General features: G+C 36.2%; 1 protein-coding gene across 2 annotated transcripts; it reads right to left on the reverse strand.

Moving 5' to 3' along the window:
* Positions 1 to 16188: 16188 nt before the first annotated feature.
* LOC114611566 (keratin-associated protein 16-3-like) lies at positions 16189 to 16473 on the reverse strand. Of its 2 annotated transcripts, XM_028756271.1 has the most exons (2): positions 16410 to 16473; positions 16189 to 16343 (listed from the first exon to the last, which is right to left on the reverse strand). In XM_028756271.1, the coding sequence occupies exons 1-2, from the start codon at positions 16471 to 16473 to the stop codon at positions 16189 to 16191; spliced, it is 219 nt and encodes a 72-aa protein (XP_028612104.1). The 2 variants fall into 2 exon arrangements, with proteins under 2 accessions (XP_028612104.1, XP_028612103.1); XM_028756270.1 differs by having other exon boundaries at positions 16189 to 16473.
* Between the last annotated feature and the right edge of the window lie 1294 nt (positions 16474 to 17767).

Below are 17767 nucleotides of genomic sequence, written 5' to 3' on the forward strand. Positions count from 1 at the left end.
TCTTCTTTCTCTCTCTCTCTCTCTCTCTCTCTCTCTCTCTCTCTCTCTCTCTCTCTCTCTCTCTCACACACACACACACACACACACACAACCACACTAGTTTCTTCTGCCCAGCCAGTGGGTGATCAGCTTTTAAAGACAAGTCAGGGAATAAATAGTAGGAATTGTTTACAAACACTTGAGACAGGAGAGCCCCTAAACAATACAGTGCTGTGTCCAGATTGAAACAAGATGTGGGGGCAGAGAAATCAGCATTTGATAACACAAGGCTAAACCTTAAGCACAGAAACATTATGTCTATAGTTTTCAAAGTCTAATTTCTACTTGATTATTCCTTTTTTTTTCTCCTTCTGTCCTATGTGCTGTTTCTATCTGGTCTTGTGTTTTATCTGTCTTTTTCACTATAGTTTTTGATGTTTTAATGGATAGTATTGTCTGTTTTTTTCATCAAATATCTATGCTCTGTGTTTTAACTCGTACTCTGATATTTTAGTTTCCTTTACAACAGTTATTTTTACTTCTTTTTGCTATTCCTCGCTGATACCTTTTTTTTTTTTTTTTGGTTCTTTCTAAGCTAAATATGCTGCATAGGTTTGGTACTATCATCATAAAATTTGATTTGCTTGGAAATGTTTCCTCTGGCTTGGTGTGGATTTATGCTAATCTGTGTATGGATTAGGTTGTGTTTCGCATTTACTGTTGCTGTGATTGCAGGAGTGGGGATTCTTAGTGCTAATTGTAACTAACTTCAGATTGTGCCTTTACATGATGCCCTGGCTTGTGTTCATCACAGCATCTGTCCTATGCAGATCTCCCAATTACACTGTTACTTCGCCAAATTTGTGTTAGGACAGAGAGAGAGCAATGGGCGGTGAAGAGGCTGAAGTTCTGATGGTTGGAGTGGCGGTTTTAGGTTAAGGTGGTAGCGGACAGCCTTCCTCAGCGTCCCTTGTTGCTGCTCAGCAGAGATTTGTGCATTTCCCTTCTCCCGTTCTTTTCTCCTGGATAGCTGTTTAGGAATTTTCTCTGTGCTATAATTCTGAAGCCTTCTCTGCCTTTTAAAGCATTCGTTTTTAGCTAAGAAAGAGAAGAAAGTTTCAATTGTGTAGGAAACTAGTAGCTGTCTCCATTATCTGGCTCCATAGTCAGAACTGCATCCCTAAGACAGCCCTGTGTCCTGTATCAAGAGCTTAAACCACAATTCCAGCTGCTACTACACTTTTACTGGAAACTCCAGAAAATAGAGAACTTGAATCTTTTCTATAAATTACTCACTGTTCTTTGTGAGATCATTGTAACATTTAAAAAAAAATAAAGCAGGATTTGATTATTGTGGGAATATTTCAACTACGGAGCCCAGCACATCTACCCTATCTTGTTGTAACTTATGAAAAAGAGAAATGCACAAACTTGCCCCAGATATGACGTCAGTGACAGAAAAAGGAAACAGTTCAACAAAATCTAGGTTAGTGAGCCAACAGGCTTATTGGAGTTACTTAGGATTTGCACTGAGGTCCAACATAGGCTTTGTCTCTGCAGTTGTTTACTGTTTATACAATTTAGGAATATCGTTCTGAGAGTCCTTAGCCTTGCAAGTTTCATGAAATTCCTGAGTCTTTTGAGTCTCCCTGTTCCAATCCAGGAGGGTAGGGGGGACTAGTTAATTTGAAGAAAATAGATATACAGTAACATTCAGCCAAAATACCTAATTTAATTATCTTATTGATTTGATAGTATCTTCTGGCATCACCCCAAGGGAAGATTATCTTTAGTCATTTTCTTCATTGGGGCATCTATCCTGCGGTTTCAGAATATCTTTCTGGTCTTTAATTTTGTAATTGTCCTTTAAAAATAAAAATAATTAAATAAACAAATTTGAGAAGATGGAGAGATGGCTAATAGGTTAAGATCACGTTCTGCTCATATGAAAAAAAAGGGTTTGGGTAAAAACAGGGCTCGGATCCCAACACCCATGTGAAAGTTTATAGTACTATGTAACACCAGTTTCAGGAGACCTGGTGCTGTCCTCTGGCCTCTGCAGGCTGCACACAAACACAATGCACTTACCTTAATAGAGACGAAATTCTTAGACATGTAAAAATAAATAACAATATATTTTTCAGAAGTCTTGATGTTCTTTATCTTACTTTTGATTCCTCACTATATCTGTAATCTAAAATAAAGTCTTCCAAGTAATTTAGTTTTATTTTTTTGAATTATTATGTATTAATTTTATTTTTATTTGGCTGTACAGGATACTTACAATTTTTACCTGTGTATAGACTGTTGTGACTATCATTGCACAGAAGATGCAGAATATTTCCTTTACGATTCTGTGCTATTGCTACAGATTTGCTCCTCCTACCTGTACATAATCTTTATTGATCCTCAGTCAATTTATTATAATTATGGCTTGAATCATTAAAAATATCAAATATTTAGAATCATGTAGTATACCCTCTCCTGTGAGTAATAGCTAAGACTTATATTGTTTATTGTAATATCAGTGATTCTTTGCTCTGAATGGCCAAACAGAAATCCATTCATGTGTGTACACATAGTTTGTTTGTTTACTTGCTATTTAAAGGACATCTTGATCATTCCAGATTTGAGTTATCACAAATAAAGCCACCGTGAACAGTTATGTATCTATTTTAAATGACTGTAAGATATTTAACCTTCCAATCTAATCTTAATAAAACATGACAGATCGACCTCATACTATAACTCCAAAAATGATATCAAAGTTGTAATTATGGAAAAATAAATTGAATTGTCCAGCTATATCACTCCTTAGTTCCCCAAAGGGAAAATGTACTTAGCACTCTGTCAATAAGTATGTAATTGCAAGAGTACTGGCAATGTGACATTGGTATTGAATCTCACCTGCCAGGTACCACTTCTTGGATGCTGCAACAGTGCATGAATGATGGTTTTACCTGTGTGCTCTTCTTTGTGAACTACACACAGATCTTTTCTCTGACAAGTTCAGAGATAGCAGACTGATGCTATCAACTTTCCTTTCCTTACTTCTGTCACTAGCAGGACCAGCCAAGCAGTCCTTCTCTTACATGAGAGTGTACAAATGAGAGTCAGAGCCTATCTTATTGCATATTTAGCTTACTACTGGTTTTATTATAACATTTCTTACTCAGGTAAAGAAACAGAATACCCTGCTTCTCAACATAGGGATCACAGGACACCCACATTTAGAACACTCATACACACAGAACCTTTGCAAAATTCTTATCTTTTATCTAAAATAATTTTGTCTTTTCTACAGATTCTTAGGTTATTTAACAGATATTTAAGAATTAAATGTTATATTTTGGTACTCATCTAAAAGCTCACATGAATTAATTATCAAGAGCCTTCGTAGAAACTTCTCTTATTTATTTTAATTAATGAATTAAACCTTTGCATATTTATGATATATAACATGGCACTTGGAGATGTGTACACATTGTGAAAGGGCTAAATCAAAATGATATATCCATTGTTTCATACACTTATGGTTATGGTGGTAAAAAGTTATGTCTATTATTTTATAAATTTTAATGAGGCTGTGTATTATTATTAATTGGTATCATTATGATATATAATAGACCCCCATTCTGTTTGCTTCATTTGTAAGTAAAACTTTGTATTCTTGGGCAGTATTTCTCCAACCTCAAACCATCTTGTAGCATTCAGAAATGTTTGTTCTATTCTTGAATTTTAGGTGTTCAATATTTTAACATTTTAAAAATAAGTGAAATCATGCCCTATGTATCATTTTGATTAAGGCTCAATAGTCAAAAAACTAACATATCCTAGGTCACAGAATTGGAAACAGTAGATTTCATCAAATTCAACTCAAATACAAGGAGACATATTTGTGTATTTTCTTTCATTTATAAATCATAGATTGTTATAAATGCTATATTCTGAAGTAGATACATGAAATATATATATATATATATATATATATATATATATATATATATATAACTGACATGAAACTATAAACAATCTGGGAAAGAACAATCAACAGAAAGAGAAAGAAAGGAGGAAATATGGTTAAATCCATGATATACGTGCCTATATACATACATACATACATACATACATTATATGTATATACATGTAAATACTTTGTACCTATATATAGATATACTTTATGTCTGTATAAAATTGATAACTAAAAGTCTGTAGAGACTGCTCTAGATGTGAAGAGCACTGACTGCTCTTCCAGAGAATCTAGGTTCAAATCCCAAAACCCACAGGGTAGACATTTATAACTCCAGTGCCAGGGATCTGGCAGCTTCTTTTGATCTCCCTAGACACCATCCATGCACATAGAACACACATATACATGTATTCAAAGCACATATATAAAATAAAGATAATACAAAATGTTTTAAAAATCATCACTAAGTAAAATAACTACAAACCAATAAAATTACATCTAACAAAGTTAAGATGTGTAACAAACTAAGCAGGAATTATAGACAATTTAGAGTTGGAAATATCAATATCATATGAAATATCGAGTAGTGGAGACAAATCTCAAATTCCAGTCTTCTGGGGATCAAACCTTTGTGTTTTAGAATAACATGGTTTCTTGTTTATGAATACACAGTTCTGATGTATAAGGACACGATACAGACAAGCTCAGCAGAAAGTTATCATAAAAAGGAGAGTTTAAATATTTAGACCAGGGGCTCATGATGAGCTCAAAGTCTACTTTGTTCAATCTGCTTATGATACCCAGTTATTAAGTAATAAAGCAATATTTCAATGGAAATCAGAAAACATGATGGCAGATGGAAAACTGCTAAAAACCACCACACCAAAAGCCTTTACATGCTGCCACATCCAAGTCCTCAGTCACAACACAGGATTCCTCAGTGGGCACACTGATGTAACAGAATGTCTGAAACTATATATTTAGTCTTATACACTAGAAGGTGTGTGCTGTCACTGCCACCATGGTGACGTCCATATCTATGTAAGAGTGGGTATAAGAATCCATAAAGATTTGTCAAATTTTCCTTCCAAAACAACTTTGTAGAAACTAGTAAATAAGCTTTCTATTTGTGAGGACATCTGAACTTACTTTCAGAAATAGTTTCTTAGCCTTGTCTTTCTTAATCCAAGTTGTTGAAAAAGAATTGTACTTATGCCTTTACAAAAAGATTGTACATCTAAAGTAACCCCTTCTTCATTTATAATTTGGTAAAGAACAGCTGATAGAGTTAATATCTCGCCAACAGAGCAACTGGGACTTTGTCTGCTATTGTCTCAGTACAAACAATTTTAAATCCCTTGTACTGTCCACATCACGTTCTCCTTACTATTAATAGAAAACACTGCATTTATCATGAGAATGGTACAGTCTCAGAACTGTGTCTTATCTTTATGAAAAAAAAAAAAACTAATGATTTCTTTCAAGATCCTTTATCAGTTTCTAAAACATAGAAGCTAACCTCTCGTAAAACATTTTAAGTATTTAGAAAATTAATAATGTCAAGATATTCAAACTAATGCAGCTTATATAAAGAAAATAGAGCGTGTAATTTAAAAATCACTTTTCCAAACTGAGGATGCCCAAGTGACAAGAGAATTCGCTTGGCAGAGTCAACTTTCCTTAATCATAGGAATGTTTGAAAAAAAAATATTTACCCATTTGTCCCGTTAACTTTCTCAAATAATCAACAAGATAAAATTACTTTTAAATATCATGTGACAAAGCTCTACTTTTACAAATATCTGGGCATTTTAAGAAGTTACTGCAGACAATGGTATGTATATAGAAATGATAACTGTATTTTAAGTTGAAAAATATATTGAAATAGTAACAATCAGAAATAGCAATGGCCCCTGTACATGGGAAGTTAGACATTGTTCATGTTTAATTAAAAAATAGGTTTTTGTAATGGTTCATTGATCAACTAAGTATAATCAAGAAAAAAAATTGTTGAAACAAATTGAGTTGGTCCAGCATGGATAGACAAACCTATCATACTGGAAAATTTCACCTTTCAAATTCTGAAAAGGTTATCTCGCTAAGTTTTCTGATCCTTTGAATTCTGCTGAAGGATGTTGATGCAAAGTAGCTTAAATGAAGGACAGCCATAAGCTACTCCCCTGTTTTAATTTCTAAATATTCCAAAGTGGCATCCAATGTGAATGAGTAATAATACATCATCTTCAATGATCCTAACATGTCTTCATCTGATTGCCGCCTGTTGTAAAATTAAAGGACCACTTGATAGTTCATTTTGGAGATATGCAGTGTATTAGAGTGATCTTATATATTTTGCTTTACACTAAGTAAGTGCTTGAAGAAAGTTTGGATTATCTTTCTGGGGAAACAGATTTGCCCAAGTAGTAAATGAAAGAGGCAAATGGAAGCATAAACCACTTAAAAGCATGGGATGTCCATCTGCAATAATGAACATTTGTGAAACTTTGGTTCAAACAGTCCATTTGAATAGACAGTACAAATTGCAGCACTTTGGAATCAATTATAAGTTGTGGTAGGAAATGCCTCTGTTTTTCAATGATAGGGCTATTTGCTGATGCATATTTGTGAGAGGATTTGAATTAAAACCACAAGCTCTGTAAATGACATGAAGAAATGACCCTTGAAATATCAGGTTAAACACAGACTATTCTCTATTAATGTCATTACTTTGTCTTTAAAATCCATTTCACTTCCAGAAAGGCATAGTTGGGAGAGCAGAAAAAAATTTATGACATAAATATTTTATATTGGATATTCTGTTTCTATTATAATCTACATCAATCAAAACATTTAAATAAATAGCTTTAAACATAGATCACTCTTACAGGCTTCATAATTGTGACTTTTATAAAAATATGTGGAAGTCATAATTATCTTGCTGTGTGCATGTGACAGACACAGAAATATCTTGCATTTGTAGTTCCTGTCTAGCTTGATCCATGCCTGACACTGTCTGGAGAGTCAGAACCCAGAAGCTGCAGAAGCTGGAGAGTCAGTCCAGAGACCTAGGATAGAACCAAACATAACTGGTTTAAAAAGCCAATGAACTGATTCCTAACAATATGCTAAAATACTCAAGATTGATGCCTAGCTCAGCTGTCATCAGAGAGGCTTCATACAACAACTGATGGAAACAGATGCAGAGACCTAAAGCCAAACATTATATGGAGCTCAGGGAACCCTGTTATAGATAGGGTGGAATGATTGTAGGAAGCCAGAGAGATTGAAGACACCATAAGAAAATCCACAGAATCCACTAATCTAGGCTCATATGATCTCACAGAGACTGAACTGACAACCAGGGAGCTGGCATGGCTCTGATCTAGTCCTCTTCATTTGTCACAGTTGTGTAGCTTGCTCTTCTTGTGGGACATCTAACGTTTGAGCGGGGACTGTCTTTGACTCCTTTTCCTGCTTGTAAGACCCTTTTCCTAGTACTTGATTGCCTCATCCAGTCTTGATACTAGAGGAGGTTCCTAGTCTTACTGCAACTTGTTATGCTGTGCTTGGTTGATATCCCTGGGAGGGCTGATCTTTTCTGAAGGAAAACAGAAGAGAATTGGGGAAAATGAAAGTGGGGGGAGATTCTGTGAAGGGAAACTGCAGTAAAGATGTAGTATATGAAAGAAGAATAAATTAAAAACATTCAAAAGAAAAAAAGAAATAGCTTACTTACAAACATAAACACTATTTGTTCCTTATTTTCCTGATTTAAAATAACATGTGACTTGCATTCTTATATGATTTTAGAAGATCTGTATAGAAAAAGAGACACACAGAGACAAGATGTTGAGATGCACAGAACTCAGTCACAAAAGGGACAGAACCGCTACTGCGGTTGATCACAGTATCAAAGATTTCCAGTCAGCCCCTGAAATCTAAGTGGGAAGAATCTGAACACAAACAGCTGATGTTCAAGGACCAGCAAACATGTTTTGATCTTGGACTCCTGGCTTCTGGTCCAGAGCCAGCAGCTTCCTTTTGTGTCTGCCACTGAGTTGGTGGTATATTTTGGAGACAGCTAAAGCAATCCACCACTTGGACTCCATGGCATACATATGAGCTGCATTTATGTGCACACATGTTGGGAGACTAGGGTTGGTTTACAATAGTTATTGTGAAGAAAACAAATCACCCGTTTTAACTAATGGAGGAAAGGTTTATACTACTACAGAATGAGCAAGTAGTGTTGAATGATTATAAACATGGCCTCTGTTTCTAAACCTCTATGTATTAATGAATACACACTAATGTGTATTAATGGCCCTCCTGTTTTAACGGCTCTTGGCATTTTTAAGGATTCAAGATATTTGCTTAACTGTTATTCCTGTGTTTCACTATACTATAAAAATCAAATGAGTGTGTACGGTGTGTGTGTGTATGGTGTCTGTGTGTGTGTGTCTGTGTGTGTGTGTGTGTGTGTGTGTGTGTGTATGGTGTCCCTGCTCAAAAGCAGTAAAAATTATTTAATCACCTTCCATTTCTCAGGAGTTTAGCTTCTTCAAGAAATGTTTGCTGAGCTCATGCTCTATGGCAAGCATAATTCTAGGAGCCAATATATCACCAGTTCAGAATTACCTATCGAAAAAGTACATGTGCTCTTTGGGGCATTCAAATTCAATCATCTTTCAAGTTGCTTCCTCTAACTCTTTAAACAATGAACTATTACATATATCATTTCTATGAATTTTCATTATGAATTTGAGAGAGTCACTTAACTATTATGCCTATACTGTGCTCTCCCTTATTGTTGAACACTTATATCTTCTCTTCTTTTATCACATAATGTTGATTTTTAGAAATTTTCCCACTAGCTCTGCCAAAAATTGCTTCTTGTCTATAACTAAGAAAAAGCATTTTTAAAAACAAGATTTTTTGTTGTATGTGTATACATTTCAAGGAAAATATTTTAAAAACCCTAAAAGTTAACAATAATACTTTTAAGTGGTTCTGCTTTAGAGAAAAATTATGACACCATAGAGTAAATACAAAGGAATACAACCAACAAGAGTCAACATATAAATTATTATACATAAGCATGTTATAAGGTATAGGCTTTGTCATTCAGAGACAATTGCTTTATTAAAAATTGGTCACAGATGAGATATAGTCTGTTAACTGAGATGACACCTCATGTGAAATGCTTCTGCTATTCTTGAAAGATCAGTAGTAGACTGACACCAGGATTTTATAATGTTTTAGAGCACTAGGCTTTTATCCTTTTCAATAAAACCAGTGACTCCATTTCCTCTGTAGTATGATTGATGGCTACAGCTGCTTCAGAAACTTCCAGAGATATAGTCAAGATCAGGGCCACAGCATCCTCATCTTGAAGTCACTGCAACTCTACAAAGTCTGGGCCCTTGTTCACGTTCCAGTCACTACAGCAACTTCCATAGTAGCTTACAGTATCAGGAGTTAAGGGATTTTCTCAATTAGTGATCAAGGGGAAAGGGTCCAGCCCATTGTGGGTGATGCCATCCCTGGGCTGGTAGTCTTGGGTTCTATAATGAAACAAGCTGAGCAAGCCAGGGGCAGTAAGCCAGTAAGTAACATCCCTCCATGGCCTTTGCATCAGCTCCTGCTTCCTGACCTGCTTGAGTTCCAGTCCTGACTTCCTTTATCTGACTTCCATTGTTCCAACAATATGGAAGTATAAGTTAAATATACCCTTTCCTCCCCAACTTGCTTCTTGGTCATGATGTTTTGTGCAGGAATAAAAACCCTGACTAAGACAAATTGGTACCAGCATAGTGGGGTATTCCTGTGACAACCTAACCATATTTTGGGGAGGACTGTGGAAGCACTTTGGAACTTTGGGCTAGAAGAGCCATTGAGTGTTAAAAGCTCTGTGGGATGTTCTCTAGGAGCTTAGAAGATAATGTTGAGAACAGTGCAAAAAATTGAGTCCTGGCTTGTGAAATTTCAGAGGGAACATCAAAGATTTATCAGGGCTGTTGGTGAAGATTCTATGGTTTTGGTTAGTTGGGGCTGAAAATTCATCTGTGATTAACAAGATACCAGAACTACTAAGTTGAAACCTTTCCATTTTTGGGACTATTGGTACTGGTTAGCTGGAACTAAGAAATTAGTGGTGATTTAGAGGGGACTAGCATCCCTAGGTGAAATCTTCTGGCACTTGTTTTCTGAGAGCACAAAGAAGCTATGTTCCAGATATAGCCAAGGTTGTACTTTGCACTCTGACTGGACTTGGTAATGTGTAAGAGTCACCCAGATGGTACTGGTTTTGAAGGCATGGAGAGATCATGAAGAGAAGCTGAGGCTCAGCACTGTGAGAGGCCATAGAAGGCCACTGGTGAAGGTGCAGCCTCAGTTGCAATTAATGGCCCAGGACTGAAGGGGTCATGCAAAGGAGTTGAGGCTTGGCACCATGAAGAGAGCCTATGACAGGATATTGGTGAAGCCTCGTTGTAGTGAAAGACAGCAATGTTTTGGAGATGCCAGTACCATGAGATGACCACCAAGAACAACAACAGCAGTGTAGTAGAGGCAGCTGGAGCCTAGAAGACAAGGTGTGTGCTACGAAGTGCAGAGCTGGAGAAGTGACCCCAGCCCTTGGAGGAGACGAGAAGATAGTGAGTGAATCCCAGACATTGGACAGTTAGAGTTTGATTTTGATTTTGATTGTGCCTGTGCCCTGATATGTTTTCCTCTTGAAGGAAGAACGTATTTTAGTAGAGCCCCCAGTAAAGAGACTTTGAATTGTAAGAGATTAGATATTTTAAAAGGATAGAAAACTTAATATGTAAGGATTTGTAAAGACTGTGGGACTTTTAAAGTTACTTATATCTTGGGGATGAATAAGAAAGTAAGGGTTGAGGCTTGATAGTGATGTGTTTGTGTGTCAAGTTGACAAGATGTCAATTGTACTGGCTGGTTTTGTGTGTCAACTTGACACAAGCTAGAGTTATTACAGAGAAAGGAGCCTCCCTTGAGGAAATACCTCCATGATATCCAGCTATAAGGCATTTTCTCCATTAGTAATCAAGTGGGGGAGGGCCCCTTGTGGGTGGCGCCATCCCTGGGCTGATAGTCCTGAGTTCTTTAAGAAAGCAAGCTGAGCAAGCCAGAGGAAGCAAGCCAGTGAGCAGCATTCCTCCATGGCCTCTGCATCAGCTCCTGCTTCCTGACCTGCTTGAGTTACAGTCCTGATTTCCTTTGGTAAGGAACAGCAATGTGGAAGTGCAAGTTGAATAAATCCTTTCCTCTCCAACTTGCTTCTTCACCATGATGTTAGTGCAGGAATAGAAACCCTAACTAAGACAGTTGGTGTTGACTCTGACTATGATATTTTCCCAGAATGCACCTAGGGTAATGAGCCTATCCAGTCTTATAGCTAGGCATCATATCTTAGTTGGTTAGTCAAAACAATGGATACAGTATTTGTTGACTTAAGTCGATATCATGTGAAACTATATCTGATTTCTTATTAAGGTCAAGAATTTTGGTTACAGTTATTCGAAATATCCAAATATAGCACTCTTCCTAATTTATTTCATTGGCATTTCATAATTATTTCTGACTGAAGTTGACTTGCTTAAAGCTTTCACCCCACTGTAGTTTTACCCTTTGTGTGATGTGTTATTCTCTCTCAATGCACACGAAGAATCTCTCAAATAATTGACAGTAAATTCACCCTTGAATATTCTGATGTAACCTACTAATCAGTTATTTGAACAATTTTGTCCAATTTCTCTTTTGAAACATGATCCTTGGTTTTCCAAATATCACTAAACAAGAGTGACAAAATATTCCTTGCAGGACAAGACTGTTATCTTGAAAATTATATCTATATATTTACATTTATACCATGTGCTACTCTCTGGGGCCCAATAGGTACATTTCAATTAAACAGAATATAAATCATTGAAAATTATTCACCATCAGTAAAGGTAGGTAGTACAATATGCTCTTTGTCTATGAACAGGTCCTCAGCTCCAAGACTGGCTTTGTAAAAGCATTAAGAACCTGACTTATCGGTGGATACCACTCTTTGTCTTTTAAAAAGTGATATAAAATTGCAGCAGAATTACTGGCTTGTCAAAAGACGTCTTTTACACATTCACACCACAAACTATGAAATGATTTTTGCATCAGTTTGTTCACAGACATAATAAGTGTACATTGTTGATTGCACAGTGGAGGTGGTGTTTCACAGACCTGTATTTGTCTAAAACACCGAAAAACAAGCCCTTAGGCAACTGCCCTCTCACCTCTATGCTGCCAGTCCTAAGACACCAGATTTGCTACTACTTGTAAGAGTACTCAGACACATTAACCCAAGTGAAACAAGTGTGCAAAATAAATAAGTCACTTTAACCTCAAATGGAGATTCAGAAAAAAGGTTGAACTTGTCATTTTTAAAGGTAGCAATTTAATTTGAAAGACATATTCACCAAAATCTTGTAGGTGTGTCTGAGTGTGTATGATCATATGTGTGTCTGGGTGTGTATAATCATATGTGTATATGAGTGTGTATGATCATCAGTGTGTCTGAGTGTGTACAATTGGATGTGTATCCGAGTGCATATGATTGTATGTGTGTCTGATTGCATATGGCTTGTAAGTGTGTCTGAGTGTGTGCGATGGTTTGTGTATTTGAGTGTATGATTATATGTTTCTGTGTGTGTATGATTGTATGTGTCTCTGAGTGTGTATGATCACATATGTCTGAGTGCATATGATCATATATGTGTCTGAGTGTGTAGGATTGTATATGTGTTGAGTGTGTATGATGGTTTGCATGTATGACTGTGTATGAACATATGTGTGTCTAAATGTATATGATCATATGAGTGTCAGAAGGCGTATGATTGTATTGTGCCTGAATGTGTTTGATCATGTGTGTGTATGGTCATTTGTGTATATGAATGTTTACAATGACATGTGTGTCTGAGTATGTATGATTCTTTGTGTGTTTGAGTCTATATGATCGTATATGTGTCTTAATGGGTATGATTGTGAGTATCTGAGTGTGTTTGATAGTATGTTTGTCTGGGTGTGTATGGTCATGTGTGTCTCTGAATGTGTATTATCTTGTGTGTCTGAGTGTGTATGATTGTGTGTGTGTTGGCAGGAATTGCAGTGATATTTTTATGTGTGTTAAGCCATGCTGAATGACACTTTCAGTCTGCTGTTTTTTTAAAAAAATATATATTTTCTCAATAAATAAAAATATGAATCAGGTTAATATTTTCTACATAATGAAATAAAATTAGTAATTAGAAGACACTTTGACATGCATTTTCTTCTCCACTCTTAACCTTCTAAACACTAGCTTAAGATGCAGTCTTCTTGATTATGCAAACTTATTTTAGATTTATGGAATTAAAGGCAGGATCCAGAAGTAGAATCATGAAAGTCTGCACTTGGGATGATGATATATTTTCTTAGGATTATATAAACAAATGAAGCTCTGTGTGAATCATCACGTCATTTTTTATTTTAATTCAGGTTGTCTGAGGGAATATATTCAAAGTCAGCTTTCAGACTCATAAGCATAACACCTAAAAGCACAAAATCTGCAATAATCACAATGAAATTTAGTTGATGAATGGGAATTTGATATGTCATTTATTCCATTTAAAAATTTTTAAAGTAATAGATTGACAAGTTTTCCTGCAGTCCAGTTTTTCAGAAAAGAATATATAAGTAAAATTAAAGTGTCAAACCAGATGTGCTGACTCACACATGTAATCTTAGTGCTTGGAAGTCTGAGCCAGGAGAATTACTGTTATTGAGAGGCTGGGGTGACCTACACATGCCTTCTGAGTGCTGGAATCACAGGCTTGCAATGCCACACTCAGTTCATGTGCTGCTGGGGATACATCCTAGGGTTTTGTACATGATAGGCAAGCACCCTGAAAACCTAGCTACATCCCCCGCAAGATGACTTTTACAATTATTTCTTTTACTTTTAAGGATTATAATATCATTATATCATTTTACTCTTCCCTTTTCTGCCTTTCAATCAATACTCCCATATACTACCACTTGCTCTCTTTCAAACTTGTGGCCTCACTTTTTAGTAATCGCTGTTACATGCATATGTGTGTGTGTGGGTATATATACATATATCTCTAAATATAGTTTTTATAGAATGTATGCATAGTATAGATGGTATAATATATACAAAAAGAGCCTAGCTCAAACATCAAAATTAACAACAAAAGTGTAAATCTTAAATAAGATTATCAAAGAATGTAATAACATTCCACGATGTAAGATAAACAGAAACATAACATTGTTCATAAATATATGAAAATATATCTTTCTATTAAAATAAAAATGGCCCAAAATGGGACATCTATGGCATGATTTCCAAGACAGAGGGCACATTATAGAAGAGGGCATGGAAAGACTTGAGGAAAGTGAAAAATGGGGAAGAAGATAGTGAGTGTACTTTCCTAGAACAATATGGACATAGACGTTACCATTGTGACATGTATACTTCTTGACCTTTGATTTTCTTCTTAATTATACCTGAGACTTTATTCCATCCCATATTTTTATTTTCTAGTTTAAAAGGTTAAAACCATCCAGGATTTTGTTACCTGATGATAATTGACACTGTCACCAAATTGAAAGCTTAGCTCCTCCTTAGTGTTTTCTCACATCTAAACAGATAAGGAAATGCCCTTAGAAATGTTTTTGTGGTCTCCTCCAACCCATTTAGAGCATGTTCCACAGCAATCAGCACTGTTTCTGTACTATTTTTGGCACACAAGACATTTCTGAGATTGAATAGTACCAAAGAAAGTCTACTCTTTATGTATTTTCTATTCTGTTTCATCACTTGTTCCTTTTCAGTGCTAAAGGATTATAATTTTACTCTTAATAATGCATAATTTTAATAAATGAAATATCAAAGCTATAAACGTGAACACACAGTAGGTGTGTCTTTCAACTGTTGTGTGTAAAGAAATGCAGGATGGGAGGGATCAGGGTGAAGACAAGGCGTGAGAAGAAGTAGATGGTAATTTGGAATAGCAGCAGGGCTGACAGAAGTTGGGAGGAAATGTGAGGGTATTTGTGGTTGTATATAAGTATGGCACATTGTATAAAAGTATGATATCATTGAGAGTTAAAAGTAAATAGCTAAATATAAAAATATATTGGGCAGGTATTTGCAGAAATTACCAAATAATTATGAGCATATTCAAAAATGAAGCTAAACAATGAACAAACCACAATAGCTTATAACAATGGGAGGGAAATTTACTTGATATTATTAAGTAAATATCATCTGAACATCCCAGGAGAAAACTGCTGTCTCAGCCCATTGTTTTGTTGTTTGATGTGATCATCGTGCAAGCCTTTTAGGTCTATAAAGTCTTTATGCTTCCCCAGGTGGCGTTCTGTGGACACTGGGAGTTACCTGAGAGCTAGAGCTGCTCCCTGGGAAGAGAACGAGAGAAACAAGGATATTAACAATATTTATAATCCAAGCAGGAGTGTGGTTCAATGGATAGATGCCTTGCCTAACATGAAGCTCTGGGTTTGTTCTCCAGCACTTCCTGTACTTGGTAGGGTCAGAGTTTCCCATATCCCTGCACTCAGGACATGGTGGCAAATAATCGGAATATATCGTATATTCTGGGACCCATAATCAGAACATCTTGTATTAAAAAAACCCATTTTCATTAAAAACAAAAGAAAACAACTACTGAGAACAGAAGGAAAGAGACATGAAAATAGCTATATTTTAACCCATTCTACGCCCTCCTATCCTCAATGTTTACAATGGTTCCCAACACAGAAAGTCATACAGTAGTTGTAAATTGAATTAAATTTATTTTTAAATAAAATATTGTTGAATCAAAAAATTGCCCCTGACACATAGGAATGACGTTCTGACTATAAGCTCATAGTCCAGTGTTTAATGTACTTATATAGAATAATTAATTAATGTTTGTTAGATCAGTTAAATATGTTTATTAATGACGATTTTAAAATGTAGATCATGTAGATCCACAACATTATTGACTGAATATAATAGATAAAGCCATAAATTCGATTGGGAGATTATAGATTCTTCCAGAGTAATTGAAGGCCAGTTCCTTCCAGAGCAAAACGTCAATATTGTCTCTATAATAATGAGAGCATTTTCCTCTCTAAAGATGGACAAATTAATGATAGTCTGAAGATCAGCAATTCACTCAGTAGAAGCTGGAGAACCCATATCCTCCACAGCATGAAGGGCGGCGGCAGCTGTAACCATAGCCTCCATAGCCGGAGCCGGAGCCATAGCCTCCGAAGCCAGAGCCATAGCCGAAGCCTCCGAAGCCTCCATAGCCAGAGCCATATCCGAAACCTCCGAAACCTCTGAAGCCAAAGCCAGAGCCGTAGCCCACTCTGCGGATGCTGTTACATCCGCAGCCCAGGCCTCCAAAGCTGCCATAGCCATAGCCCAGGCCTCTGTAGTAGCCACTGTAGTAGCTCATGGTGTCAGAAGAGGAGAACTGTTTTGCACTGAAGATAAATTTGAGTGTGTGTGTGCCTAGCTATCCAGAATGCTTTTATACCCTGAGTTGAGTGCACTAAAAAGGGACAGGTTATCTCATCTCCACGCAACAGAATAACTTCAAGTCTATAAATTCATTTAAATAGTTTCTTTGTTACTTAACAAAAGGTCCAAACTTGTACTAAGGAATTGTTAGTAATCATTATTTTTTAATGAGTTTGCATTCCAGTAAAGAAAATGCTTCCAAGATGAAAAATGATTTCACCCTCTTCAAAGGCCACGCTAGTGTTCTAATTAAAATCTTCTAATCTGGTTGATAGTTTCCAGTAACCTTGTAATTATGTAACCTCGGAGTGCTTTTCTTTTTAATTTGCATGGCATTGTTTTAGCTAGCTATCATTCTTTTAGCAAAAGGTTTGTGCCTCCAGGTGCTTAGGGCATCACCAGAAAATCCTTAGTGATTGCCAAAAAGAAAAACACCATTTGTTGACTCATTTGAATTTTCTTGACATTGACCCCATCAATTCTTTGTCTACTTTCATCCCTCAAGACATCAACCTTCAATGGCTTGAATGCATTAAGACATGTGGCTTCATTTAGAACCTTCATTGTACTTTAGACGCTTCTGGCAGGCATCTTATTCTATCTCAACCTTCCAAACACAGCTCAAGTGTCAGCTTCAGAAACATCTCTAGGAAGTGTCCAGGTGCTTCCACCCATGTCACTGTAGAATATACTCTGGAGTGCTAACAAATGCACTGGACATAGTCCTATCCTTTCTCATCACATGTTAGAGTGTCATAAGAGCCAGCGAGCTGAAGTCTTTTTCCTAGCATTGTGTTAAATTGAGTAAGGAAAAGACAAGGAGACATTCATGTCGCAACATGGAAACAGAATGAATTAAGACTGAATAAAAATAACTTATATGCAGGCCATGATGAACTTCTAATGACCAGCTCAGCCCACAAATTCAGAAATGCAAATAATCTTCATCTGCACAGCAGATTATGATTCAACCAAATAGAAAAGTTCATTAGTTAGCTGGTAATTTTGGGTAGAGAAAGAGATGGAGAGGCAAGGACCGTTCCATAAATCAAAATTCAGAGACATAAAATGAGAGATGGCTCAGCTATTAAGAACATTTGCTGATTGGTTTTATTTAAACCGATAAAAAGTTAAAAAAAAAAAAAAAGAACGTCAGAAACTTTCCACTAGAAGCTGGTGGAGGGTTCTGGCTAACATTCTTTTAATTTGAGTGATGCCCTTCATAATAG

Source organism: Grammomys surdaster, unplaced genomic scaffold (assembly GCF_004785775.1).
Source record: "Grammomys surdaster isolate TR1022 unplaced genomic scaffold, NIH_TR_1.0 126118, whole genome shotgun sequence".
Taxonomy (NCBI): Eukaryota; Metazoa; Chordata; class Mammalia; order Rodentia; family Muridae; genus Grammomys; species Grammomys surdaster.